General features: G+C 35.9%; 1 protein-coding gene across 1 annotated transcript; it reads left to right on the top strand.

Annotated features, from left to right (window-relative positions):
- Positions 1-9877: 9877 nt before the first annotated feature.
- Positions 9878-10843, top strand: LOC131394580 (olfactory receptor 2M3). The gene has a single exon (XM_058525972.1). It carries the CDS (start codon positions 9878-9880, stop codon positions 10841-10843), a length of 966 nt encoding a protein of 321 aa, XP_058381955.1.
- The last annotated feature ends 2407 nt before the right edge of the window (positions 10844-13250 follow it).

Raw genomic sequence — 13250 nt, 5'->3', positions numbered from 1 at the left:
AAATCCACTGACAACCTTATGGTGGTTACCCTGTACGTAACTTCTCTCTTTTCTCTTTCTCCTTTTAAAATTCTTTCTTTGTCTTTGATTTTTGACAATTCAGTTATAATGTGTCTTGGTGTAGCCATATTTGCATTCATCTATTTGGGGTCCTTTGGGCTTCTTGGTATCGATGTCTATGTCTTTTCCCAGGTTTTGGAAGTTTTCAGCTATTATTGCTTTAAATGTACTTTCTTTCCCTTTCTCCTTCTTTTCTCCTTCTGGAATTCCCGTGATGCAAATATTGTTTCCTCTTCCTCTTTTTTTTCTCCCGTAAGTCTCATAGGCTTTCTTTACTCTTTGTCATTCATTTCTTCTTTTCGATCCTCTGACTGGGCAATTTCACATGTCCTTTCTTCCAGGTCCCTGATTCATCCTTCTGTACGGCCGAGTTTGCTTTTAAAGCTTTCTAATGAATTCTTCAGTTCAATTATTGTATTTTTCAGCTCTAGGATTTCTGTTTTTTATGGTTTCTATTTATTTGTCAAACTTCTCATATTGCTCATGCATTGCTTTCCTAATTCTGTTTAGTTTTCTGTATGTGTGTTTTTGTAGTTTACTAAACTTCTTTAAGATAATTATTCTGAATTCTTTGACAATACATAGATCTCCATTTCATTGGGGTCAGTTATTACAACTTGCTTAGTTTTCTTCAGTGGTGTCATATTTACGTGATTTTTTGTGACCTCTGATTCCACACATTGGTGTCTGCACATTTGGGAACCAGCGTCCTCCTCCAGAGTTTTCAGTTTTGCTTTGGCCGGGACAGTCCTTCACCAGTCAGCTCAGTTTGGGTTACTGGATGTGTCTGCAGGTGGCATTCTTTGGCAGGTGAGGCCTGCTATTATGGCCTGTTTTGGGGTGATACAACTCTTTGAGCTCTGAGATGGTGGTGGTGGGTGTGTAATGGGCTTAGAACAAATGGATAGGACTGATGGCTTGGTTCCCAACCCAAGTGAGATTGTAATATGGGCTCCACAGTTGCCTGCATTCTCTTGTCAGGCTTACCAGATGGTCAGGAGTGGGTACCACACTCAGCAGTATATGGGGCTATGAATTAGCCTTCCTGCCCTGGAAAGTCAGCAGGACAGGACCCAGGGCCTGCACTGCTCATTTTTTTGGACGAAAATCAGTCAAGAGTGTGCACTGAATATCCTTGTCATGTGTGGCCAGCAGTTTTGCTCTACAGACACGGAAAACCATAGACTGTGCTTTGTATTCAATGACACTCTAAGCAGGCCTGTTGGATGGGCTACACAGCTTCCTGTGTGCTCTGGCATGTTTCCCTGATAGAACAGGCTGAAGGCTGTATTCAGCAATGAACAGGTCTACAAATTAATTTCCCTCTCTGAACACTGTAGAAGCAGCAGCTCTAAGGCCACTAAGGCTCTTTGTGTTCCTGACTCAAGTCAACCTGTGCCCCGAGTCTCCTGGCTGAACAGGGCCTCTGTTTTACTCTGGGGCCAGTGAGCTCTGCCTGGCCATCCCTTGACTCAGGTGTTGCTGGGTTACACAGCTTCCAGTTGTTGTTATCAGCCCTTCCTGTCAGATGGAGCTGGAAGCCATGCTCCACAGTGGTTGGGGCTATGAATTAACTCCCCTTCCTTGGTGTAGCAAGGGAATCATCCATGACTGGTACTAGCTTTGCTTTGAGGGTGATCAGCCCTGCCCTCTCTCCTCTCAGCCTAAGCATTGCTGGGTCACATAACTTTCAGGTGTTTTTGCCAGCCCTTCCTGTCAGCTGGGGCTGGGTGCCATACTCCACAGGGTGGGCTATGACTTAACTCACCTTCCTGGGCAGGGCTGGGAGGGCCCACATCAGGCTACTCCCAAATTTTCCCAAACATGATTTCTGGTCCAGAGGGGCCAAGAGCCATGCTCTACAGTGGGTGGGGCTGTGACTTAGCTTTTCTGCTGGCTGTGGGCACACCAGGATCCAAAACTGGCCAAACTCCTCATTTTAGGACCTGAATCAGGCAGATCTGCACCCCACCAAGTTCCCTGGTCAGACTACATCACCAATTTGTCTCTGCAGATGGCAAAGCTGCTGGTTGGGATACTACTTGGCTGCTGCAGGTAGAAACTCAATCTGACAAGAGCTGAGCGCTGGTTTTTGGAAGTCCCTTCCCCCTTCTCCACCATAATCTGATTTCCATTGGTTGGGCCCTGCAGATTTCCCTGCAATCCCTATGGGGTAAAACCAGAGTAGGGGCTCCCATGAAGTGACCCACCATGGGTCTGGCTAGGTATTACCCTTGGGCTCTCCTTTTCTACTGGAGAAAAAATAGACTTGGGGGAGACTTGTGGGTGTGGTGCTGTGCCTGCCCGGGGGAGGGGCAATGTGGTCAGCATGTAGGTGTTTTTCTTACTCTTCTAATGTAGTCTATTGTCTCTGGCGCAGGGGGTGCTTCAGCGTCACTCCTGTGTTCTAGAATTCTCTCAGTGGTGTCTTGTCCATGAAGAGTTGTTAGCTGTTCTTCTTGTGAAGGGGAGCAATCTTAACAACACTCCATGTTGCCATCTTGGTGACATCCTTCTCTCTACATTTTCTTTATTAGATATTGGAAAATAAAGATTATCTACTCACCTGCTTTTAAAATTTTAGTAAGATGTAAAAAAATTAATATTGTATATAAGAGAATTATTAATTGAATTTAGTAATGTTGCTAGATATAAGCCAATATAATAAATTCAGTTTTATTTTTTATTTCAACAAATAAAATGAAATTACAAAAGTATGACTATTTATAACAATGTCACAAAACATCACTTACCCAAGAGGAAAAGATGTGCCAAGGTACTTAACATATAGCAGAGACAGCAGCAAATATAGGTCTTGCACAGCTGACATCCAGGTGCAGGGTTGCTGGATTGCCGGGTTAAGCAAATCAGAACACAGGACACTCAATAAATTGGAATATCAGGTAAAGAGCAAATAATTTCTTAGTATAAGTTTGCTCCAAATACTGCACGAGGAGTTAAGAGAAAATGTCTAAGAAATAGAATGCAAGAGACATATTTTTTCATCACTTGAATGTAATATTTTTCTCTGCAATAAAGAATGCTAGAGTAGTAAATGGCATTCTTGGATTCAAGATCAACATACAGCAATAAATAGATTTCTATATATCAGCAAAACAAAGCAAAAATAATCACAAAAATTCCATACATTAGAGCAACAAAATATAAGATACGCAGGGACATTTCTATCTAATGAAGTGAATAACTTTAACAAAAACATATACAATTGTTTTGAAGGATATAAAACGCATTAAAGAAAATACGAATAGATTGAGAAAACTGTGGGGAACTTCCAAATACAAAAAACACCAATTCTGCTCAAGTTAAGAGACACACATCTTGCTTTGGTATGGGAAGATGGGGCAGAAGGAAGAGTGAAGATGCAACATAGAAGCTGAATGAATAACATTTCACAGTGTAAGTTCTGGGTCTCTAATGTACAGCTTTGTGACTATAGTTAACATTACTGTATTATATACTTAAATTTTTCTAAGGGGGTAGATCTCAAGTGTCCTCACCATGCACAAAAAAATGGTAACTGTGTGAGCTGAGGGATATGTTAATTAGCTTGATAATACTGATCATTTCACAAGGTATACATAAATCAAAACACCAAGTTGTATATCTTAAATATATATAATTTTTATTTTCAATTACATCTTAATAAAGCTAAAAAAACTGAAGCAGAAATCAACATTGAAACACCCTGTCTGTCATTTTCTACCTTTATTACCCTGGGCAGTTTCCTTCAGAAGCTTCATCATGGAAGAAAACACGAGAGCACAATCAGAATGGTAATAAGAGGACCTGACACATGTAATGTTGGTAAGTGTTCTCTGAGTTTACATACATGCTCAACACAGCACCAATTACACAGACAGCAACTCAGTGTACTTTTCCTCTCATTGTTATGTAAGTGAGAAGGAGGAGAAAGTTTTAGGGAGTTCACACTAATACTCAAGGAAAGACACATATTATCTACCCTGAGTAAGTATTTTCAAGAAAAGAAAGCTAATTCTGTCTCTTCGTCTTAGGAGAGGAGGTGGAAAACAAGACAAGCTATTATAATTAAAGACAAGGGAATGGATTCCTCAGAGGGCTAAGAACTTAAGTTTCCGTCTTCTTACCAGAAGCAGGCTGAGTAAGGATTTTCTAAGAATGAAAATCTTTTTAATTTAGATTGCTGCTTTGTGTCTTCCTGGGAAGCTACAAAGGATAAGGTTTCAATAAAATCACAATTCAGAACAGGTATGAATTCCAGATTCCATGAGTGCTTCTAGAATTTAGATGGAAATGTATTAATAATTTACTGCTAAACAAAATCTCTAAAGTGAGAGAGATATTTTAATTTTCACAGATCTATAGTATTTATGTTCATGGATATATCATATCCATAAAATCAGAGTAATATTGATTATGTGTGGGGTTTAAGTAATATAATATATTTGAGGATTATAGTGAAATGAGTGGAGTTCTGATGACTTTGGGCCGCTCTCACGAAGACTACTGAGTAATTATCATTAGATGTGCTTCTTAGCTCCGGTTCATTATTTTGTCTTTCCATTCATCAATAAGAGTAAAGTTTCCAACTATGTGTTAGGTGCTTTTTTAAATTATGGGAATATGAAAATATGCAAGATACGTAATCTGCCTTTCCAGCAACCTACAATCTCATTGGGATCATACACTATTCAGACCCATACTGAGAGGTAACATAAGTAACCAGGTGAGAATGTGTGTAAGCTAATGCCAAACTTTCTGCTGAACATGGAGATGACTGGTTTCATTTCTTAAGTGATTTTTCTGCTAAGCAATTTATGTCATTCTTTCATCTCATCCATAAAATATTACTTTCAGGAATATGGTATTTCTTTGTTTGTAGGGATAGAAAATTGAAACAGGAGTTAAGTTACTTGCCTCAGCTCATAGATGGGAAAGATTGGATAAAAATCCTTTATATATATATAAAAATATATATAATGCTGGTGTTTCTGAGGTGAGAAATAAATTGGTGGTGGGTAGGAGTAAAAAAAGGGTTAGGTGAAAATAAGGACATAACTGAGTGATCTGAAAGGCAGGTTTAAGTCACATTCTCTTCTAATAAGCACAGCTCACATTCATGGATGCTTTACAGCTGTTGTATATTCTTCTAAGACCTTGCATGTTTTTGGAATTTGCTTTATTTAACTTCAAATAGACACAAACATTTATTAAGAGCAAACTTATTACATATGAAAATTTTTGTTTAATGCTTAAAACAAATTTACCAGCATTTTCATAAAGCAGTATGACACTCTCCGATCATGTAACACCCTTGGTCCATGCCAGTGATAACCATTATCTCAATAGTGCTACATTGCTTAGATAACATATCATCTGTGTTTAAACTTCATATAGTAGGATTCATGAAGCTGTTCCCCTGTGATCTACTTTGTTCATTCAACATTCTATTCTTGAGTCTCATTACCACTACCTGTAACTGTGATTAGTAATCCATATTTATGCACATTTGGGTTGTATTTTGCTATTGGAAACACAGCTGCAATGACCACTTTTGCTTATGTGAGAGATTTTTATTTTCTGATCTGTTTTGTTTCCTGATCATTTCTGCTATAAAATTGTATTATCAGTTTAGCAACCAGAGTTGATTACAGTAATATATACAGTCTAGTATCACTTTCCATAATGCTTTGCTTATTCTTTTGATCAAATTCTGGCTACTTAATGTCTCTTATCCATTCTTTCACTCAGTGATTCTCTTCTCAATTTCCATGATATATGGGCTGCTATTGCTATGAACATGTGAAGAGGTGAAGATACAGAAAAATCATTAAAAATAATACATGTATGTACTCTTTCTCACAAAGTGATGAAGTTTATTTCAAGAAAAGCAATGTAGTTTAGATAAAATAAAGAAAAATAAAAAAAGAAAATTACAACCAAGAAAAAAAATCTACAGGTAAAGTCTGAAGCAGAGTCTAAAATGTTGTACCTCACCATATGAATATTTTTGAGAAGCTAATAAATATTCTGAAAAAAATAAAAACAAGATGTCTAAATTTTAAATTCATCCCAGAAATGCTATTTGTTATATCGCTCCTGCTAAGAGAGCTGCTACTCAAAATGTTCTGCTTTGTCTGGCAGCAAATAGTCCCAGATAACCTACTGTTTCGATAGATATTTCACCGCAGGCGCATTTTTTTTTTTTTTTGGTAAGAATATATAAAAGTACCTTGTGAAATCCCAATTTTTTTCTGGAACATGGTTTGGGATTTTTTATATCCCTGGTAGTTTTCACTGAGCTTTGAAATTTGGGTCTCATCTTCCTGGTGGTTAAAAAGTAAACAAGTTCAGTTATATATATGTTAGTAACCTAGAACAAACATCTAGTTTCCTCATGAGAAACAGCACTTGTTTTTCTTTACAGAACATTCTTGAATAAATATCCACTTGAATCTTAATGTGGAGGGTACTGGGTAATGCAGTGCTCAATATTTTCCATCTATATCCCTATTAAAATTCTATAAATTTTTGATAGGACTGTATCTTGTCACGTTCTTTGGGACAGGGCAAACTCAGTGAAAATAACTTTAGCATGTGGTTGTGAAGGGTATTTTGAAGCAAGGAAGAGAAGTGTGACAATATGATACAATTAAGTGTGAGTTTGTTTAATTTCAGCTTGAAATAATGATGGAACTAAGAAAATCACAGAGGAAAATGTAGGTTCTACATTTGTTAGCCAGTCATGTTTTAATATTACATCCTTCAGCTGCTATATGGCAGAAATGTTCAGATTATATCCAAAATAATTATTCAACCTTTTATATCAACTTAGTGACTAGGACAGATTTACCCCTACATGTGCTAGACTATTTTGTCAACTTAAAATAAGCATACATATGGGCTAACTTGACCAGATAGCTTCATTCTTGGAGTCACATTGAAGACAGACTTAAGGAAAGTCATGGTGGAATTTTGGGATAACACAAAATCTTATTGGGTAAATTAGTCTATTGCAATAGTTGACAAGTTCAAGTTAACTGGGTAGCCTATGGCATGATGTTCAAAATAAGTTCTTCCATAAAATAGTTGGGACAAGTTATTTTACAGAAACAAATTTAGTTGTATAAGCCCTTGAAATTATTGATGCAATAAAATGCCCTCCTCCCTAACTAAACTAAAGCCTACATCCTCTTTCACACAACACAAGGGTACCCTGTGGCAGGGAACCCATCCTCATCTCCAAGAGGTCCCAGAGATACCCATTCCTAATTTTCAACAAGTTGGCTGGACTTGGATCTGAGTCATCAATAACCAGGTCTAGACAACTTATTGATAATAATTTATTAAAAAAAATTATATATATAGGGGCTGGCCCAGTGGTGTAGTGGTTAAGTTCACATGCTCCGCTTCAGCAGCCCAGGGTTCATGGGTTCAGATCCTGGGTGCAGACCTACACACTGCTTATCAAGCCATGCTGTGGCAGGCATCCCACATATAAAGTAGAGGAAGATGGGCACAGATGTTAGCTCAGGACCAACCTTCTTCAGCAAAAAGAGGAAGATTGGCAACAGATGTTAGCTTAGGGCTAATCTTCCTCACCAAAAAAAAAAAAAAAATATATATATATATATATATATATATATATATATATATATATAGTTACAACCAAAGGAATAAGTATCAGGCCTACTTCTCTCTTCAAGCCAGTTGACAAAAATTGTTTCTTTTTTTTTGGAAAATTACTTCTCAGCTCATGAGATGCACATGAATCCCCTTTAGAGGTACTTTTTGGTAGATTAGTATTTCCAAGTCACAAGCATTCATGTATTGAAATATTAAAATACTTTTGAATTTTTCTCTTTCTTACCCACTATATCATTCACAACTTATATAAAAAATTGAAACTCAAAGAGGCTGTATTTTACTACCTCCCCACGTAAAAAAAATTAATTCAAACTCTTGAGGCTGAATTCAAGTCTTCGTCTTCCTCTACAGATTTATTTTCCTTTGCCTAGGTTACTCAGCTTTCGTGTCTGGGTATTTTGTTTGTTTCTTTTGTTTTCTTTTGTTTTTAACCACTTCACAAAACTCTAATGCATGGATAAATGAGTAAAAGTGCATTACTGTCTATTTTTTTCTATTCACCATACTGGTCTTTCTGTTTACGACATCATTTTTGTTGTCTGGTATAATTTCCTTTCATATATTAGCGTTACTCATACATTTATAATTGTTTCATACATTAAAATTTAAATCCTACAATGAACAGAAAATATACCTCGAAGTTAGAAAACTCCATTTTTTCCTATAATCTTCTACACATTTCAATTTTTTGCATGTGTGTTCTCTTTATTACATTCCACTTTGTGGAATTCATGCATGTTTTGCTTTTTCCTGTTAACATAGTCTTTTTCTTACTCCCTTCAAGCCTTTAGACAAATGCCATCAGATAAGCAAGGTCTTCTCTTACTACTCTATTCAAAATTGAACACTTCAATGAAATTCTAACACCCTCTTTTGATTTATTTTTCTTCCCCAGCATAGTAGTATTTTTTTGAACCATGTGGTTACTTTTGTGTGGGTCAGTGCTGTCTTTGCTTGTTCTGATTGCTGCTCTATCCCCAGTGCCCAACACATACGTGAAACTCAAAAAGTATTGTTTGAATGAGTAGACTTCAAGCTCCTCTGAATTTCTATTTTTGTACGTATTAACTCTCTAAGAGATATTGGAGGTATTAGTTTTCTAAGAATGCCATAACAAAGTACCACACACTGGTTGGCTTAAAAGAACAGAAATTTATTCTTTCACAGTATTAGAAACTAGAGGTCTAAAATCAAAAGGTGAGCAGAGTTGGTTAATTCTGAGGGCTCTGAGAGGGAGAATCTGTTCTGTGCATCTCTCCTAGCCTGTGGTGATGACTGACAATTGTAGGTATTCCTTGGTTTGTAGATGCATCACTGCAATTTCTGCCTCCATTATCACATGACATTCTTCTTGTGTCTCTGTCTTCACATGGCTATCTTCATATAAGGACACTAGTCATATTGGATTAGGAGTCCTTCCTACTCCATCCAGCATGACTTCATCTTAACTAATTACATCTTCTATGAACCTATTTTCAAATAAGCTCACATTCTGAGGTGCTGGGGGTTAGGATAACAATATATCTCTTTTTGAGTAAAACATTTCACCCCATAACATTAGACTATAGAAAAAAGGACACAACTTTTAGATTTATATAATTAAATAATATTTTCTTAACTCATCCACTTATTGCATAGAATATTTACTATAAATTATAAGCCAAACACATCAAACTGTAAAGTAATTGGCAAACATAGAGTTTTTGTTAACACTGGTAGTAAAAGTACCTAGTATCATGAAAGCAAGGTCTCATGTCTTATTCTTTCTGTCTGTTTTCATGTTTCCACATGCTAATTTAACATGAATTTCTCTATTAACTTATCTGCAAATGAATTCCGATGTTTCAGGTACTTTTTGCTTTTGAGAAGTTTTCTGTTATAAAAACCTTATCAATAATATAACATTAAATTTTATTATCCTAATTATTCAGTTGAGAAAAAAGATACTTATAAGCTGAACCTAGGGTAAGTTCCACAATTTCATAAGTGAGGCATGTACCAACAGGGCATATTTCTCTATGATACTAGACTTCTTAATCTTTGAGATTTCTAATCATGCCATGCCATATTGATCATTAACCTATGGAATTTACCAGAATCACATTAATTGTAAGGCACTGGGTTAATGTTTACCAAATTAATAAATTCATATCTCTTTTTGTTGTAGTAGATGAAAAGCACATTCATCATGACATGGGCGAATCAGACTTTTAACTCTGACTTCATCCTGCTGGGAATCTTCGATTACAGCACCACTCATATCTTTCTCTTCTCTCTGATCTTGGGCATCTTCACAATGGCCTTCATCGGAAACACAGCCATAGTTCTCCTCATCTACCTGGACACCCAGCTCCACACGCCTATGTACTTCCTCCTCAGCCAACTCTCCCTCATGGACCTCATGCTCGTCTGCACCACTGTACCCAAGATGGCCTTCAACTACTTGTCTGGCAGCAAGTCCATTTCTGTGGCAGGTTGTGCCACACAAATATTTTTCTATACATCACTACTTGGCTGTGAATGCTTTCTCTTGGCAGTCATGGCTTATGACCGCTATATTGCCGTTTGCCACCCTCTGAGATACCCCAAGCTCATGAGCCCCCAAATTTGTGGACTTATGACTGCCTCTTCCTGGATCCTGGGCTCTACTGATGGTGTCATTGATGTAGTAGCTACATTTTCCTTCTCCTATTGTGGGTCCCGGGAAATAGCCCACTTCTTCTGTGATTTCCCTTCCTTGCTAATCATTTCATGCAATGACACATCAACATTTGAAAAAGTTCTTTTCTACTGCTGTGTAATAATGATTGTGTTTCCTGTAGCAATCATTATTGCTTCCTATACTCGTGTTATTCTGGCTGTCATTCGAATGGGATCTGGGGAGGGTCGCCACAAAGCTTTTGCCACCTGTTCCTCCCACCTCATGGTAGTGGGAATGTACTATGGGGCAGCTTTGTTCATATACATGAGGCCCACCTCTGATCGTTCCCCAACCCAGGACAAGATGGTGTCTGTCTTCTATACCATCCTCACTCCCATGCTGAATCCCCTCATCTACAGCCTCCGCAACAAGGAAGTGGCCAGAGCTTTCATGAAGATGTTAGGGAAGGTCAAGTCTGAAGAGCAAGTTACCTAATTATTTTCATGCTTTACTGTCTGCTAAATTCTTCTCTTTAATGCCACCATTTTTTCATTCACTTCTAAAGATGTCACTCATTGTTTACACATTTTTGGAATAACATATTTCTGGGCAACTATACAATTCTTCTTATTCACAGAAAATTATTTCAAGTATTCATTATTACTTTATATTCAATTCAGTTATGACTACACTATTAGGCATTTTCTTGAATAAAGATATTACAGATTTATTAAAAAGTATCAGGAATTTTGTGGTATATAGAAAGGTAATAAATGAAGCTTCTTTTCCCCAAGTTATAAATCCAAAATTGTATTGAGGCACTTTGAATTCCCTTTGGAAAAAGCGTTGGTGCCTTTGGCCTTTGTACATTTAGTTAGTATTTTATGATTTATTTTTACTTTTCATTTTTATTCTTCCAAGCTTATAGAAGAAAGTGTTGTAGCACTTCAACAAGGATGATGCTTTTTAAGTACACGTTTATTTACCTCCATTATAAAAATTTGAATCCCAAATCCAAATTGTCTTCCAAGTTGTCAAAACCCATCTAAGATCCATGCACTGATTCAACAATTTAACAATTTCACTATTCAGATCCCCAGTGAACTGAGAGTTTACAGGTGTCCATAAATCAGGCACTGATACTTATAAATTTTATTAATGATTATGGGGCATATATTGAAATTCAAGATATAGTTAAACTTTTCGTGTGTTTTCTAAGAGAAATATCTTATTTCATAACAGTAAATATAAAATTTTATAACTTTATTGTAGTCATATTCCCTTCAATGAAAATAAGTTAATCTCAATTGCATAACCTTTATTGGAATATTGAAACACAAAAGAATTAAATATTCCTAAAATTGATAAATTGCTTCAGCATTTCTGCCCATTGAATAAGATCAGATTTTAAGGAATTATATAAAATCTTATAGTAAATTTCTAGTTTTTGAAGTTATTGTGAAAAAAATCATATCCAGTAAGCAGATTATTTGGCCAAATAGATATTTCCACCATGGCCCAAGGTAATAGATTAAGAAAGTATTATTTGGAGTCTGTCAAATGTCTACAATAGATGTTATTTACTTCAAAATGCATAGTATATCTGTACATAAACCAAAAAGTTAAATATATTTTCATATTTTTATAATACATATCCACAGGACTATAGATTCAGGACACCAGTATATACACTGTGATTGTTTATATAGTGGGTTGAGGGAAGTAAAGATAGAGAAAATATTCAATCATCCTAGTGATTTTTCTAACAATTAAACAGGAAAGAACTGAATGATTAAAGTTATTTACATAAAGTTACCTAGAAAGAGCTTGATCAAAATAGGAAATTGAATTTTATAATATCTAAGCATAAAGTACTTTGGATTAATTAAAATATGTTTATCTATATTAATGAATATAATTCATGAATTATATTATACTGAAATATAATTGTGATTTATGTTGAAAAGTAGCTTGTTTAATTCAGATCAACAACTGATGTAAAATAATAATCGAAGTTGCATAGTTGTTTCTTTCTTCTACCTCTAAAATTGAACTATTTTCTCAAAGCTATTAGTGTGTAAATTTAAACATTAACTTTTCAATTTAATTGAAAATAATGATAAGGAAAATGCATCTGAACACTATTTAAATTTATACTAGTCATGACAAACAGAAGCCAGGATCCTGTGTTTTTCCCCAGGCTCCCCAGTTCCTAGCACTCAGGACAGTCATCACAGGCAGGCCTGTGACAACTGCCCATGTGAACTCAATATCATTAATAATTTAACATCTTGCATCACTTTAAAAAATGTATTTCAAATAGATTATATATTTGTTGTAGGGGTAGATTATATGATATATGTTTTGGCATTTCTGAGAACAATTTTAAAATGTTCAATAAACTATTATTTGTGAAAATAATTAACAACACTCTGGCTACTTTGAAGCACAAGCTCTCTTTCCTGCTTCTTCTTTCTTCCTCAATATCCCTACTTCTTCAGTGTTCACTAAAAATGGTTGGCATAGACTGGTACTGACCCATCAGAGTCCGTTTCTAAATCTAGAGGATGTATCCCTTTGTGTTTAGGAACTTCCTTCTGGTATCATATAGAATCAGTACTTAATTTCCATTCTTCCTTGTAATTCCAGCCCCTGATGTTGCCAATCTCATTATACCCACCAAACTCCTACTTCTATCAGCCCTGCTGATTCTAATAAATGCAATTTTTTAAATGAACATTAAAGATTATCTAGAAATATTATGGCTTACATCCTGACCATAATGATGCCTACTAGTTTCTTTCTCTTAGTTAATAATGTGATACATATATATTACAGTGGACATTTAAAGACATAATTAAGAGTTACATTTATTTAATTCACAAACAAAATAACAAAAACA

Source organism: Diceros bicornis, chromosome 30, assembly GCF_020826845.1.
Source record: "Diceros bicornis minor isolate mBicDic1 chromosome 30, mDicBic1.mat.cur, whole genome shotgun sequence".
NCBI classification, from domain to species: Eukaryota; Metazoa; Chordata; class Mammalia; order Perissodactyla; family Rhinocerotidae; genus Diceros; species Diceros bicornis.
This window is presented reverse-complemented; position numbering and strand designations above follow the sequence as displayed.

Excerpts from the sequence above, each read along its gene's own strand:
- LOC131394580 (XM_058525972.1), top strand. The coding sequence starts at position 9,878 with ATGAAAAGCACATTCATCATGACATGGGCGAATCAGACTTTTAACTCT.